Raw genomic sequence first — 16,295 nt, 5'->3', positions numbered from 1 at the left:
GGGACTACAGGCGCCCACCACCATGCCCAGCTAATTTTTTTTGTATTTTTAGTAGAGACAGGGTTTCACCGTGTTAGCCAGGATGGTCTCGATCTCCTGACCTCATGATCTGCCTGCCTTGGCCTCCCAAAGTGCTGGGATTACAGGCATGAGCCACCGCACCCGGCCACACCCAGCTAATTTTTGTATTTTTTGTAGAGAGGGGGTTTCACCATATAGGCAAGTCAGGTCTTGAACTCCTGACCTCAGGTGATCCGCCCACCTCGGCCTCCCAAAGTGCTGGGATTATAGGCGTGAGCCACCACGCCCAGCCTTAAACAGTTTTTTGAAAGATAATTTATAGGCCGGGTGCAGTGTCTCATTCCTGTAAACCCAGCACTTTGAGAGGCCGAGGCGGGCAGATCACCTGAAGTCAGGAGCCATGGCGAAACCCCGTCTGTACTAAAAATACAAAAAATTAGCCGAGCATGGTGGCAGGTACCTGTAATCCCAGCTACTCAGGAGGCTGAGGCAGGAGAATCACTTGAACCCAGGAGGCGGAGGTTGCAGTGAGCCGAGATCGTGCCACTGCACTCCATTCTGGGCGACAAAAGTGAAACTCCTTCTCAAAAAAAAAAAATAAATAAATAAAAAAAAAAGGAAATTTATATTCAAGTTCTTATCCTTTCAATTACTTATAAATTAAATGGCTTATGGATTGACTGTTTTCTTATTTATTTATTTATTTTAAGATGGAGTTGCGCTCTGTCACCCAGGCTGGAGTGCAGTGGCACGATCTCAGCTCACTGCAACCTCTGCCTGCTGGGTTCAAGCAGTTCTCCTGCCTCAGACTCCTGAGTACCTGGGAACTACGGGCATGTGCCATAATGCCCGGCTAATTTTTTGTTTTTTTAGCAGAGATGGAGTTTCACCATGCTGGCCAGGCTGGTCTCGAACTCCTGACCTTGTGATCTGCCCGCCTCGGCCTCCCAAAGTGCTGGGATCATAGGCGTGAGCTACAGCGCCCGGCCTATTGTTTTCTTTTTCTTTGTTTTATTTATTTTTTGGATGTGCGGTCTTTATTCTTTCCAATAGAAGTTAAAAAAAAATGCTTTTCATAAGATTTCCTTTAAATGAGTATATTTCCTTTAAATGAGTGTAGTCAGCTGGATTTTTTTTTTCATGGAGGTACTAAGTGTCCCATTTCGCTGATGACCAGCATGCTTACTGAAAGCCCTTTGGACCCTAGCAGAATATGCCACCCTGAAATATGCCACTTTGGCATAAGGATTATTTTGAGCTGAAGGCAATTGAAAAGAAACAGATAAATCTGTCTGCCCTTCCTAAAAACAAGACATAAATGCACAGAAGAGTTCCATCTTCCCTCTCTTACAGGAAGACAAAAGTTAATCACCACAGACAACTTTAGACCGTTATCAGCGTACATAACAAATTTTACTAGCTATCTTTTATCTCCAGTTAGTTTCAATATTTGCTGCCTTTAGAGACTCAGGGTCCTTTTCCTTTGTCTTGTTACTTCTCTAAAAATTTATTGTACCTTTGGGACGATAAGCTCAAATCTTTTTTTTTTGAGACAGAATCCGGCTCTACCGCCCGGGCTGGAGTGCAGTGGCGCAATCTTGGCTTACTGCAACCTTCACCTCCCAGGTACAAGCGATTCTCCTGACTCAGCCTCCTGAGTAGCTGGGAGCTGCGAATACAGGCGCATACCACCATACCTGGCTAATTTTTGTATTTTTAGTAGAGACAGAGTTTCATCATGTTGGCCAGACTGGTCTCAAACTTCTGACCTCAAGTAATCCTCCTATGTCGGCTTCCCTAAGTGCTGGGATTATGAGTGTGAACACCTGTGCCCAGCTCCAAATCTAACCAAACTTTTGAGTTACTAATCTCTGGACTCCCTGTGTTGTTACATGCACTATGCACAATTAATAAACTTTTTCTCTTGTTAATCCATCTTTTGTCAGTCCAATTTACAGGGCTCCAGCCAAGAAACCTAAGAGGGTGGCAGGAAAAGGAGTTTTTCTTCCCCTATACCTTAAAGCTACCTATTTCACAATGTGTGTTTGTAATAGTGTCTTAAAACCTTACTGTAACTAGAGTAGGTGTAGCACTAGGATATAAAGTTTTTATTTTTATTTTAATTAATTAATTTATTTTTTAAGACGTAGTCTCAGTCCGTCATCCAGGCTGGAGTGCAGTGGCGCGATCTGGGCTCACTGCAAGCTCTGCCTCCTGGGTTCACGCCATTCTCCTGCCTCAGCCTCCCGAGTAGCTGGGACTACAGGCGCCCGCCACCATGCCTGGCTGACTTTGTATTTTTAGTAGAGATGGGGTTTCACCGTGTTAGCCAAGATGGTCTCGATCTCCTGACCTCATGATCTGCCCACCTTAGCCTCCCAAAGCACTGGGATTACAGGCGTGAGCCACCACACCTGGCCTGAAGTTTTTAAATGATTGATATGAGATTAAATTGTCATTGTTTTGGTGAAAATTTGACTCTGCTAAGTGTCTATTTGCAATAGAAAATGTTTTCTATTTTAAAATATAGCTTCTTGTTTTTTCAGTGTTAATATTTAAGTACATTTTATTTATTTTTAATATTTTACTTTTTGTGAAACAGGGTCTCACTTTGTCATCCAGGCCGGATTGCAGTGGCATGATCACAATTCACTGCAGCCTTGACCTCCCTGGGCTCAGGTGATCCTCTCACTTCAGCCCTCCAAGTAGCTGGGGCTACAGGTGGGCACTACCATGCCCAGCTAATTTTTTTTTGCATTTTTGTAGAGATGGAGTTTCACCATGTTGCCCAGGCTGGTCTTGAACTCATGGGCTCAAGAGATCTGTGTGCCTTGGCCTCCTAAAGTGTTAGAATTACAGGCGTGAGCCACCACACCTGGCTAAGTACATTTTAAAATGCAGTAACTGGCCGGGTGTGGTGGCTCACGCCTGTAATCCCAGCACTTCAGGAGGCCGAGGCAGGCAGATCACGAGGTCAGGAGATCGAGACCATCCTTGCTAACATGGTGAAACCCCGTCTCTACTAAAAATACAAAAAATTAGCCAGGCGTGGTGGCGGGCGCCTGTAGTCCCGGCTGCTGGGGAGGCTGAGGCAGGAGAATGGCATGAACCCAGGAGGCAGAGCTTGCAGTGAGCTGAGATCACGGCACTGCACTCCAGCCTGGAGGACAGAGCAAGACTCCGTCTCAAAAAAATGAAAAAGAAAAAATGCAGTAACTGATTGGTTTCTCTCTGAAATATGTGCAAAAATCAAACTTTTTTTTTTTTTTTTCTGAGACAGAGTCTTGCTCTGTCGCCCAGGCTGGAGTGCAGTGGCGGGATCTCAGCTCACTACAACCTCCGTCTCCCGGGTTCAAGCCAGTATCCTGCCTCAGCCTCCCGAGTACCTGGGATTACAGGCATGCACCACCACACCAAGCTAATCTTTATATTTTTAGTAGAGATGGGTTTCACCATGTTGGCCAGGCTGGTCTTGAACTCCTGACCTAGTGATCCACCCAGATTACAAGTGTGAGCCACCACGCCCAGCCTCAAACTGTTTGTTTGAAACATCCAATCTAAGAAAGATTTTATATAATTGTTGCCAGTTAAATATCAAATTATACTATAGCATTCAAGAGAAAAAATGCTTCATTTGAGCATTTTTTCTGTTTTTGTTTTGTTTTGTTTTTTTTTTTGAGACAGAGTTTTCATTCTGTCACCCAGGTTGGAGTACAGTGCCGCTATCATAGCTTACTGCAGCCTTGACCTCCCAGGCTCAAGCAATCCTCTCACCTTAACCTCCTGAGTAGCTACGACCAGAGTTGCACACCACCACACCTGACTAATTTCTGTATTTTTTGCAGAGATGGGGTTTTCCATGTTGCCCAGGCTGCCGTTAACTCTTAATTTGTAGTCCTAATAGAAAAAAGCAAGAAAGAGAAACTTCCATTATGTTACTTCTGTTCAATGAAGCCAGTGACTAGAAATATGAAAAGGCAGGCATTAAAACACTAGTTGTATATGTTTATAAATAATTTTACATAGCCTAATATGTAAGGAAACAGTGGAAAAATGTGAAAATAATAGATCAGGTCGGGTGTGGTGGTTCATGCCTGTAATCCCAGGCGTGAATTTGGGAAGCTGAAGCGAGCAGATCACTTGAGGTCAGGAGTTCAAGACCGGCCTGGCCAACAAGGTGAAACCCCGTCTCTACTAAAAATACAAAAATTATCTGGGCATGGTGGCGAGTGGCTGTAATCCCAGCTACTCAAGAGGCTGAGGCAGGACAATCGCTTGAGCCCAGGAGGCAGAGGTTGCAGTGTGCCGAGATCGCATCACTGCACTCCAGCCTGGGTGACAGAGTGAGACTTTATCTAAAAAAAAAAAAATCAAGTGGCTGGGCACAGTGGTTTATGCCTGTAATCCCAGTGCTTTGGGAGGCTGGGGCAGGAGGATCCCTTGAGCCTAGGAATTCGAGGTTACAGCGAGCTATGATTGTGCCACTGTGCTCCAGCCTGGGCGTCAGAGTGAGACCTTATCTCTAAACAGATTAAGAGAGACATCAGGTGGGGGGCGGCGACGGATAGCATTAGGAGATATACCTAATATAAATGACGAGTTAATGGGTGCAGCACACCAAAATGGCACATGTATACATATGTAACCTGCACGTTGTGCACATGTACCCTAGAACTTTAATTAAAAAAAAGATCAGGAATTATGAACTGTTTATAGTAATTTTGCTATAATTTGTCATCTTTCAGTTAAAGAATTTTGTTATCCAAAGGAGAACATTTTGTTATTAAAAAGTATTGTTTTTCTACAATTGCCAGTACATCCAAACAGGTAAAACTAATTAAGATTGTTTTGTTGTTTCAGAACACCGAAAAGCTTTGGAGGATTTCACTCTTGATAATATTCTTTCTCATATTTATTATTTTCGCTGTCGTGACTACATAGAGTTACTGGCACAAGTTTATCTTCTTCCAGATTTCCTTTCAGAACACTCAAAGGTATGAGTCAGACTACTGAAATGTAACTAACCAAGTATTTTTTGAGGTGTTTGATAAGCATGAAAAAATAACCAGTACAGTAGCATAAAATCAAAGTCAAAGCCAATTGAGAAAATCTCTTCCTTCCTTGACCTACAATTTATTTATATTTATATGTTTTGTGTATGTGTATGTATATATAGTTTATGCTCAGAGTAAGAAATTGAAATAATATAGAAGTTTCATTTCCAGTAATAGTGGAATAGCTCCTATCAAATCACATTGTATAGAAAGGTATGAAATGAAAAATAAAAACTTCCTTGTGCTACTGTTTTCTAGTGCCTCTCCCCAAAGGTGATCACTATTGGCCAGGTGCAGTGGCTCATACTTGTAATCCCAGCACCTGGGGAGGCCATGGTGGGAGGATCACTTGAGCCCAGTAGTTCAAAACCAGCCTGGACAACATAGTAAGACATTGTCCCCACCAAAAAAAAATTAGCCATGTGTGGTGTAGCTGTAGTCTCAGCTACCAAGGGCTGGGTGGAGCAGGCCTGAGGTGGGAGGATTGCTTGAGCTCAGCAGTTCAAGGCTACATTGAGCTACCCTGCCATCATGTATCACCTTTTTTTTTTTTTTTTTTTTTTTTGGTAGAAATGGAGTCAACTCCTGGGGTTAAGCGATTCTCCCACCTCAGCCTCCCAGAGTGCTGGGATTATAGGCATGAGCCACTGTGCCTGGCCCTTTAATTTTGGTAAACATTATCAGTGACAAAGATTCTCCTTGACTGAACTTGGCCCCATCCTGTCTTTGGCCTAACCAGTCCAGTCTTAGCAAAGAATCCTGCTGTCAGTTCAGAGAGATTCTCTCACATTTGATAGTCTGAGCACCTTTGATACCTGATCACGTTCCTCATTCCCCACCTTTGATATTTAAATCCTTGGCCTGCCTTTATTTATTTATTTTTTATTGTTTAATTTGTTGGAGTCTGGCTCTGTCGCCCAGGCTGGAGTGCATTGGCGTGATCTTGGTTCACTGCAACCTCTGCTTCCCGGGTTAAGGCAATTCTCCTGCCTCAGCCTCCCAAGTAGCTGGGACTACAGGCATGCGCCACAACATGTGGCTAATTTTTTTTTTTGTATTTTTGGTAGAAACAGGGTTTTGCATGTTGGCCAGGCTGCTCACCTGGCTGGCCTGCCATTAGTAAGAATCCTGTTCGGTCAGTTTAGCAAGAATTTCCCTACCCTTGATGTCTCACTGTTAGTAATTGTTCATCCACTGACCCCTTCACCTTGCTCTTGGTTGTGAATCCCCAGTTGTCCTTGTATTCTGATTTGAACCCAGTCTCTCTCCCCTATTGTGATATCCCTATTAGAATAGTCTTGAATACAGTCTCCTTACTGTTTTAAGAAGTGTTAGAATAATTTTTTCTTGAACACAAATCGCCCTTCAGAAAGACTGCACCAATTTCTACTCTTACTGACAATATATGAGAATGCCTATTACCCATCATCCTGACCTTTTGAATATTTTTGCCAAGATTCTGCATGGAAAATGCCATCTCTTTGTTATTTTATTTATTTATTTTAATTAATTAATTAATTTTTTTTTTTTTGAGACAGAATCTTGCTCTGTCGCCCAGCCTGACTAACATGGCAAAACCCCGTCTCTACCTAAAAATACACAAATTAGCCTGGTGTGTTGGCATGCAGCTGTGATCCCAGCTACTTGGGAGGCTGAGACAGGAGAATCGCTTGAACCTGGGAAGCAGAGGTTGCAGTGTGCTGAGATCGTGCCACTGCACTCCAGCCTGGGCGACAGAGAGAGACTCTGTCTCAAAATTAATAAATAAAAATTAAATAAATAAATACAATAGAAATTAATTTTCTTAGAGTTCTGGAGCCTAAAAGTTCAAGATCAAAGTTCTAGCTGATTCAGTTTCTGGCAAGGGCTTTCTTCCTGGCTTGCAGACAGCCATCTTTTCTCCGTGTCCTCGTATGATAGGGAGGAAAAGAAGGAGAGAGTGAATTCCCTGGTGTTTCTTCTTTTTTTTTCTTTTTTTTTTGGGGGGGGGTGGAGTTTCGCTTTTGTCACCCAGGCTGGAGTGCAATGGCGTGATCTCAGCTCACTACAACCTCCACCTCCCGGATTCAAGCAATTCTCCTGCCTCAGCCTCCAGAGTATCTGGGACTACAGGCACATGCCACCACACCTGGCTAATTTTTGTATTTTTAGTAGAGACAGGGTTTCCCCATGTTGGCCAAGATGTTCTTGATCTCCTGATCTTGTGATCTGCCCACCTCGGCCTCCCAAAGTGCTGGGATTACAGGCGTGAGCCACCATGCCTGACCCCTAATATTTCTTCTTACAAGGACGCTAATCATCTTAGATTAGGGTCCCATCTTTATGAACTTATTTAACTTTGATTACTTCCTTAGAAGTCCTTTCTCCACATACATTCACATTGGGGTTTAGGGATTCAACATACGAATTTTAAGTGGACACAATTGAGTTCCCAGAAGTTTGCCCCTGGCCCCTTGCCCCCCTACCCCCTACCTGCCCGCCAAATTCATGTTTTTCTTGTATCCATTCCATCCACACAGCCCCAAAGGTCTTAACTGGTTCCATCATCAACTCTAAAAGTCCCAGGCCTCATCTAAATACTATCTAAATCAGAGATTGGTGAGACTCAAGTTATAATTCATTCTGAGGTGAAATTCCCTTCCAGCTGTGAACGTTTGAAATCAGGCAAGTTATATGCTTTCAAAATACAATAGTAGGAAATGCATAGGATGAACATTCCCAAAAGGATTATGGATCCCTAGCAAGGCAAATTTCATTGGACCATAAGGCTCAAGAATAATCCTTTGCTGGCCAGGCACGGTGGCTCATGCCTGTAATCCCAGCACTTTGGGAGGCTGAGGCAGGCACATCACGAAGTCAGGAGTTTGAGACCACCCTGGCCAATATGGTGAAACCCTGTCTCTGCTAAAAATACAAAAATTAGCCGGGCATGGTGGCGCGTGCCTGTAGTCCCAGCTACTAGGGAGGCTGAGGCAGAAGAATCACTTCAACGCAGGAGGCAGAGGAGGTTGCAGTGACATGAGATCATGCCACTGCACTCCAGCCTGAGTGACAGAGTGAGACTCCATCTCAAAAAAATAATAATTAAAAAAAGAATGATCCTTTGCTTCGATGCTCTGCCTTCCAGGCCCACTGCAGTAGCAGAATCACCCTACTGCCCTGTGGGGTGGCCCTGCCCCTTCCTCTCTCTGCAAGGGCCCCACCCTCTGAAACCAAGGACGACATAGCATTGCCCCCTGGGCTTATGGTAAGAGTAACAGCTCTGAGGATCTGTGATTCCCTTTGGCATCATTCTTTCCTTTTGTTGAGGAATAGGGCACATTCACAGTCAAGTAGCTCATGGTTTTCTCTTGTGGAATCAAGGAAGTCCAACAGCCTTCCTTCATTCTTTCCCACTTACTCTGTCCTCTTTACTTCAAACTAGCAGTGTTTCTGCTGTTATAATCCCTTATCTATCACTGGCTTCTGCTGAGATGGCTGATTAACATCATGGATAATCTATTTATAGAGTCATTGTTCAACTGTACCTTTGGTCTTCTCTCTAGAGCAAGCTTTCTTATTTTTAGCAATATGGATAGGCTGAGAATTTTCTACATCTCTAAGTTCTGGTTCCTTCTTGCTGAACAATTCCTTCTATTCATCTGTCTCCTCTTTCATTTTTACTATAAGTGGTCTAGGAGAAACCAAGCCACTTCCTCTACACTTTGCTTAGAAATCTCCTGAGATAAATAGCCAATTTCATTTCTCACAAGTTTTACCTTCCATAAAATACTAGAACACAGCCAAGTTCTTTGCCACTTTATACTAAGCACCAGCTTTCCTTCAGTTTCCAGTAACTTGTTCCTCATTTCTGTATAAATCCTCACCAGAATAGCTGGGTGTGGTGGCTCACACCTGTAATCCCAGCACTTTGGGAGGCTGAGGTGGGCGGATTGCCTGAGGTCAGGAGTTCAAGACCAGTCTGGCCAACATGGTGAAACCCCGTCTCTACTAAAAATACAAAAAAATTAGCTGGGTGTGGTGGCGTGTGCCTGTTAATCCCAGCTACTGGGGAGGCTGAGGCAGGAGAATTGCTTGAACCAGGGAGGTGGAGGTTGCAGTGAGCCGAGAACGCACCACTGCACTCCAGCCTGGGCAACAGAGCGAGACTCCATCTGAAAAAAAAAAAGCCTCACCAGAATTGCCCTTAATGTCCATATTTTCAGTATGTGCCTCAAAACTGTTCCAGCCTTTGCTTATTACCCAATTTCAAAATCACTTCCACATTTTAGGTATTTGTTATAGTAGTACCTTGCTTCTCTCACTACCTAACCCACCATACCTCATTTCTTGATACTAAAATTTGTTGTGGTCACCTCAGGCTGCCATAACAAAAATACTATAGTCTGAGTGGCTTGAACAACAGAAATTTTATTTTCTTACAGTTCTGGAGACTAGAAGCTCAAGATAAGGTTCTGGCTGATTGGTCTCTGGTGAGAGCTCTCTCCCTGGCATGTAGATGGCCACCTTCTTGCTGTGTCCTCATGGGGAGGAAGGAGGAAGAGTGAGCTCTTTGGTGTCTTTTCTTCAAGGACACTAATCCTCTCAAATCAGGATGTCATTCTCATGACCTAATTTTACGTTAATTACTACCTTAGAGGCCCTCTCTCCAAATACAGTCACACTGGGAGATAGGGCTTCAATTTACGAATATTGGGGGGACACAGCAGTGGTCATGTGTGGAGTCATGAAAAATCGAATCAACCTGTGCACATATTCCCAGCTGATGTTGAACAAGGTCATGTTCTGCCTTTTTATTTCAGCTCTCTACTGTAAACAAGTGTCCTTTTCACAGTCTTTATAATGCCACTTTTTTTTTTGCATTTTTGTGCTTTTTATTAGTGTTCAACTGTTCTTCATCACTTCAACCAGTTTTATTTTCTTATAATATCGGGAATTACCTTATTTGTGTGTTTGTTTGCATATTAATGGTCCCTTACTCCACTAAAACATAACCTCCAAGAGAGCAGGGACCTTCTCTCTTACTTACTATATTCTTCTCTCTTATTTACTATATCATCCCCAATGCCTGGAACAGTAACTAGCATATAGGAAAGGAGGTGTCAATTAATACTTGCTAAATGAAGAAACAAATACTCTAAATAAAACAACTTACTTAGGCATTGCTTCACAAAAGCCTCTTGTTTAATCCAACCCTTACTAGATAGAAAAAAACATAGCATTGGAGTCTTTTGTTTGTTTACATTTGGGTTAGTTTCCAGATTCTTTTTGATTTGGGGATCTTGAGGTTTATATATTGGTTTATTCTTCTAACCTCACTGTTTATGTTTTGCTTTGTGGGGGGCTTTCTTTTGAAAGGGTTTTGCTCTGTCCCCCAGGCTGGAGTGCATGGCAGGGTTTCACCATGTTGGCCAGGCTGGTCTCAAACTCCTGACCTCGTGATCCACCTGCTTCGGCCTCCCAAAGTGCTGGGATTACAGATGTGAGCCACTGCGCCCAGCCTGAAGGTTTTTTTGTTTTTTGTTTTTTGTTTTTTTTTTAGGAAACATAAAAGGAACCCAGAAGGTAAAATTGGTATATTTAATTGACAAATGTGTTGTTTTACCAAGACTTTTTCTTTAAGCCTTTTCAGAATGTTTTACAAAGACTTTAAATGTGCTTTTTCAGTAAAGACTGTGTACAGTGGCAAGTTATAAGAAAATTATAATTATTCCTTTTTCTTTTCGAATTGCTTTTTTTTTTTTTTTTTGAGACAAAGTCTCACTCTGTTGCCCAGGCTGGAGTACAGTGGCGCAACCTCTGCCACCAGGGTTCAAGAGATTCTCCTGCCTCAGCCTCCTGAGTACCTGGGATTACAGGCGCCTGCCACTGTGCCTGGCTAATTTTTGTAGTTTTAGCAGAGACGGGGTTTCACCATCTTGGCCAGGCTGGTCTTGAACTCCTGACCTCGTGATCCACCTGCCTCGGCCTCCCAAAGTGCTGGGATTACAGGTGTGAGCCACTGCGCCCAGCCTTTGAATTACTTTTTTAAAGTTGAGAAATTATCAAAGCAGAGTCCGTTTTAACTTTTAGTGATTATTGCAGAAAGCACTGGGTGAACAGCTTTGTAACTTTCCAAAAGAAAGCCATTCTTTAGACAGTTGGAAATAAAGCCCTGGATTTTAAGGTTTTTTCCTGTAATGGACTATGGTTTTTCCAGTGCTATGTTTTTTTCTATCTAGTAAGGGTTGGATTAAAGAAGAGGCTTTTATGAAGCAATGTCTAAGTAAGTTGTTTTATTTAGAGTATTTGTTTCTTCATTTAGCAAGTATTAATTGACACCTCCTTTCCTATATGCTAGTTACTGTTCCAGGCATTGGGGATGATATAGTAAATAAGAGAGAAGAATATAGTAAATAAGAGAGAAGGTTCCTGCTCTCTTGGAGAGAGAGAGCATTTTTATTATTATTATTTTATTTTTCGTAACAAATCTAATATCATTATCTCTTCTGTATTTAGGTTCGACTAGTGATAGTGGATGGTATTGCTTTTCCATTTCGTCATGACCTAGATGACCTGTCTCTTCGTACTCGGTTATTAAATGGCCTAGCCCAGCAAATGATCAGCCTTGCAAATAATCACAGATTAGCTGTAAGTATTAACTAGTGAAGAGAGTTTTATAACAAAGTCAAGACTGTATAAAATGTTAATGTCTGGAAATGTCAAAATAGCGTTTGCCTGACAAATAATATAGACATACAGTTTTGAGTAAAGTTACGTTTGGTTGGTTTCCATTAAAAAATTCTGGTCATAAGTGTCAGTTTTCCTGGAAAATAACAAGCATAATTAATGTACTTTGTGGTTGAGCGCAGTAGCTCATGCCTGTAATCCCAGCACTTTGGGAGGCCGAGGCAGATGGATCATGAGGTCAGGAGTTTGAGACCACCCTCGCCAACATGTTGAAACCCTGTCTCTACTAAAAAAAAACAAAAAAAAAAAACAAAAATTAGCCCGGTGTGGTGGCATGCCCCTGTAATCCCACCTACTCGGGAGGCTGAGGTAGGAGAATCACTTGAACCCAGGAGGCGGAGGTTACAGTGGGTGGAGAACGCGCCATCACACTCCAGCCTGGGCAGCAGCAAGACTCCGTCTCAAGGAAAAAAAAAAAAAAAGGACTTTGTTTGATAAAGAAATGCCACCTTTGTTAATTGCAGTGTCTTCTTTGTTTAAATATACTTTGGATGTTTTTCAGGTTAACTCTTCCAACATCCCTGGTTTTCTTCTCCTCTGAGTCTTTGATTATTATGTGGTATGTAATCACAGATTCAGATGGATTGAAACATAACCTGGTGTAAACAACCTAGATGCTTTGAGGTAGAGCTAAATAACTCTTGAAGATTTGAAATGTGAGGAGAGAAGTAAATATCGGCTCAGAAGAGAAGAGTTTTTTTTTTTTTAAGTTTTACCTCACTCCTCTTTAACTGCTTGTTTGCCATTACTTCCCACCCTGAATCCACATCCCACCACTGACACAAATACACACATTTGTCTGGGAGTAAGATGTAAGGTCAAACTGCTTAACTTGATTTCTTTGTCTTTACCTTAATTAGAGAGACCTTAGCACATACCTGTAATACATCATAAGTAAATAAAGAACTTCCTCAGTAAAGTCATTTTAAAGCATACTTTTTTCTTTGAATTTCCAATTTTTTTTGCCGTATGCTGAAAAGCATAGTGCCCTGTGTTTGAATTACTTTTTGCTTAAATTAATTGTAATTTAGCCTTTTGTTAATATCAGTGAAGAGCCTCCAGTAGGGGGCACTCAAGACTACTAGGTTGCATAGTTCCTTATGTTTTTAACAGAAATAGCTTCACCTTTTCCGACTAAAAAAGCAATCCAAACAATAACATCAAATAGTAGGTAGTGTTTAAGAAGAGTGATGTAAATGTAAACGTCCTAACATGGAAGAAGATATATACATATATGTTATTGAGTGAAGAAATTTAAGTTGTATATAAAATATATTTAATGTTACCTCAGTTTAGAGAAAACTTACAATTATATGTATGCATTTATATTTGTATATATGAAGAGAAAGATCTGAAAGGACCAAAACATTAACAGTGGCTACTTCTTTTTTATTTTTTTGGAGACAGAATCTTACTGAAGTGCAGTGGTACAATCAGGGCTCGCCACAGCCTCAACATCCCGGGCTCAAGTGATCCTGCCACCTCAGCCTCCCTAGTAGCTGAGACTACAGGCACATGCCAGCATGCCCGGCTAATTTTTGTATTTTTTTTTGTAGAGATGGGGTTTCACCATGTTGCCCAGCTGGTCAGAAGGCGGAGGTTGGGCTCAAGCGATCATCTGCTGGCCTCAGCCTCCTAAAGTACTAGGATTACATGCATAAGCCACTGTGCCCGGACTTGGCTTCTTCAAATGATGGGATTTTGTAGGGTTAGGGACACACTTTCCCTCTCTTACTTTATAATTCCTTTGCTTGAAGGTTTTTTTCCCAATTAACATATATATAACACGTATGGCTTTTGATAATGTATTTTATAATTTTAAGGCCAGATGTGGTAGCTCACACCTGTAATCCCAGCACTTTTGGAAGGCCAAAGTGGGAGGACCGCCTGAAGCCAGGAGTTTGAGACCAGCCTGAACAGCAAAGCTTGACCCCATCTCTAAAAAAAAAAAATACATAAAATAAGAATAATTGGCCGGGCACGGCAGCTCACATCTGTAATGCCAGCACTTTGGGAGACTGAGGTGGGCGGATCATGAGGTCAGGAGTTCGAGACCAGCCTGACCAACATGGTGAAACCCCATCTCTACTAAAAATACAAAAAGTAGTCAGGCGTGGTGGCACGCCTGTAATCCCAGCTACTCAGGAGGCTGAGACAGGGGAATCATTTGAACCCAGAAGGCAGAGGTTGCAGTGAGCCAAGATCGCGCCACTGCACTCCATCCTGAGCGAGAGAGCAACACTCCATCTCAAAAAAAAAAAAAAAAAGAAATTTTAAGTTATGTATGCTTTTTGTAAAAAAAAAAAAAAAAAAAAGTTCTAAACAATAAAAAATGTAGGAAGCGATTATTCATTACTCAGAGATTGTGTAAATATTGTTGTCTGGTGTAAATATTTTTGCAGACTTCATGCATATACAAACTTACGTTTTAGAAAATGAGGTCATAGGCCAGGTGTGGTGGCTCACGCCTGTAATCCCAGCACTTTGGGAGGCCAAGGTGGGAGGATCATTTGAGCCCATGAGTTTGAGACCAGCCTGGGAAATATAGTGAGACTTCATCGCTATGAATTTTTTAAAAAATCTTAGCCAAGCATAGTGGCACGCACCTATAGTTCTAGCTACTTAAGCGGCTGAGGTGGGAGGATTGCTTGAGGCTGGGAGGCAAAGGTTGCAGTGAGCTGAGATCGCACCACTGCACTCCAGCCTAGGCAGCAGAGCAAGACCCTGTCTTCAAAAACACAAAAAGAAATGAAAATGAGATCATATTATACATGCTATTATGCAAAGCAGTTTTCTGTTTTTCACTTAATATATTGTGAACATCTTTCCATGTACACTACTTTTTTTTTCCATGTACACTACTTATAAGTCTGCTTTACACTAACAGCTGCATAGTATTTTGCTGTATGACTGTAGCATAGGTTTTTTTTGTATTTGTATTTGTTTTTGGGTTTTCTTTTTTATGAGACAGGGTCTCGCTCTGTCATCCAGGCTAGAGTGCAGTGGCATGATCTTGGTTCACTGTAGCCTCAATCTCCTGGGCTTAAGCAATCCTTTCACCTCAGCCTCTTGAGTAACTGAGACCACAGGCACACACCACCACACCCAGCCAATTTTTAAATTTTTTGTAGAGGCTGGGCATGGTGACTCACACCTATAACCCCACCACTATGGAAGGCCAGGGCAAGCAGATCACTTGAGGTCAGGAGTTCAAGACCAGCCTTGCCAACATGGTGAAACCTTGTCTCTACTAATAATACAAAAATTAGCCAGGTGTGTTGGTGCTCACCTGTAGTCCTAGCTACTTGGGAGGCTGAGGCAGGAGAATCACTTGAACTCGGGAGGTGGAGGTTGCAGTGAGCCAAGATCACACTTATTGCACTCCAGCCTGGGAGACACAGTGAGACTCCAGCTCCAAAATAAATAAATAAATAAGTTTTTTGTAGAGATGAGGTCTCACTATGTTGCCTAGGCTGTTCTTGAACTCCTGGGCTTAAGGGATCCATCTGCTTCAGCCTTCCGTAGGCATGAGCCACTATGCCCAGCCTGTAGCGTAGTTTTTTTAACCACCTCCTTATTGATGGTCTCTCTTTTTTTTTTTTTTCTGTTTTAGACGGAGTCTTCCTCTGTCACCCAGGTTGGAGTACAGTGTCACACTCTTGGCTCACTGCAGCCTCCACCTCCCAGGTTCCAGAGCTTCTCATTCCACAGTCTCCCGAATAGCTGGGATTACAGGCATGCACCACCACACCTGGCTAATTTTTGTATTTTTAGTAGAGATGGGGTTTCACCATGTTGGCCAGGCTGGTCTCAAACTCCTGGCCTCAAGTGATCCACCCTCCTCGGCCTCCCAAAGTGCTGGGATTACAGGTGTGAGCCACCACAGCTAGTCTAGAATAAATGTCTTAAAGTGAAAATATTAAGCCAAAGGAATCGATTTTTGAACATTTTGTTTTATGTTATAAAATTACCCTCAGAAGCTATGCTCCAAAGTATGTCTCTACAGCAATAAATGGGAACTCTTGTTTTCCCATATCTTTACCAACTTTGGGTACCAGTCTTTTATTTATTTATTTATATCTTTGAGACGGAGTCTCGCTCTGTCGCCCAGGTTGGAGTGCCATGGCGCGATCTTGGCTCACTGCAACCTGTGCCTCCTGGGTTCAAGAGATTCTCCTGCCTCAGCCTCCCGAGTAGCTGGAACTACAGGCGCGTGCCACCATGCCCGGCTAATTTTTTATATTTTTAGTAGAGATGGTTTTCACCGTGTTAGCCAGGATGGTCTCCATCTCCTGACCTCGTGATCCACCCGCCTCAGCCTCCCAAAGTGCTGGGATTATAGGCGTGAGCCACCACGCCCAGCTAGGTACCAGTCTTTTAAATCTTTGCCAAATTGATATGGAGAAAGTCCTTTAAAAATATGTTTTTTTGATTATTGGCATAATTTTTTAAACAGCCTTAATGACATATATCATTCATCCTTGCAGTGTG

At 42.4% G+C, this 16,295-nt stretch overlaps 1 protein-coding gene across 2 annotated transcripts in view; it reads left to right on the top strand.

The window, feature by feature from the left end:
• Positions 1 to 16,295, top strand: part of RAD51C (RAD51 paralog C) — a 41,999-nt gene that overhangs the window by 6,165 nt on the left and 19,539 nt on the right. For both annotated transcript variants that reach the window (XM_031011705.3, XM_055386754.2), the window contains exons 4-5: positions 4,882 to 5,015; positions 11,574 to 11,705. In XM_031011705.3, the coding sequence (XP_030867565.1) occupies positions 4,882 to 5,015; positions 11,574 to 11,705 (266 nt within the window). The remainder of the gene's footprint in view (positions 1 to 4,881; positions 5,016 to 11,573; positions 11,706 to 16,295) is intronic.

This window comes from Gorilla gorilla, chromosome 4, assembly GCF_029281585.2.
Source record: "Gorilla gorilla gorilla isolate KB3781 chromosome 4, NHGRI_mGorGor1-v2.1_pri, whole genome shotgun sequence".
In the NCBI taxonomy this organism is placed as follows: Eukaryota; Metazoa; Chordata; class Mammalia; order Primates; family Hominidae; genus Gorilla; species Gorilla gorilla.
This window is presented reverse-complemented; position numbering and strand designations above follow the sequence as displayed.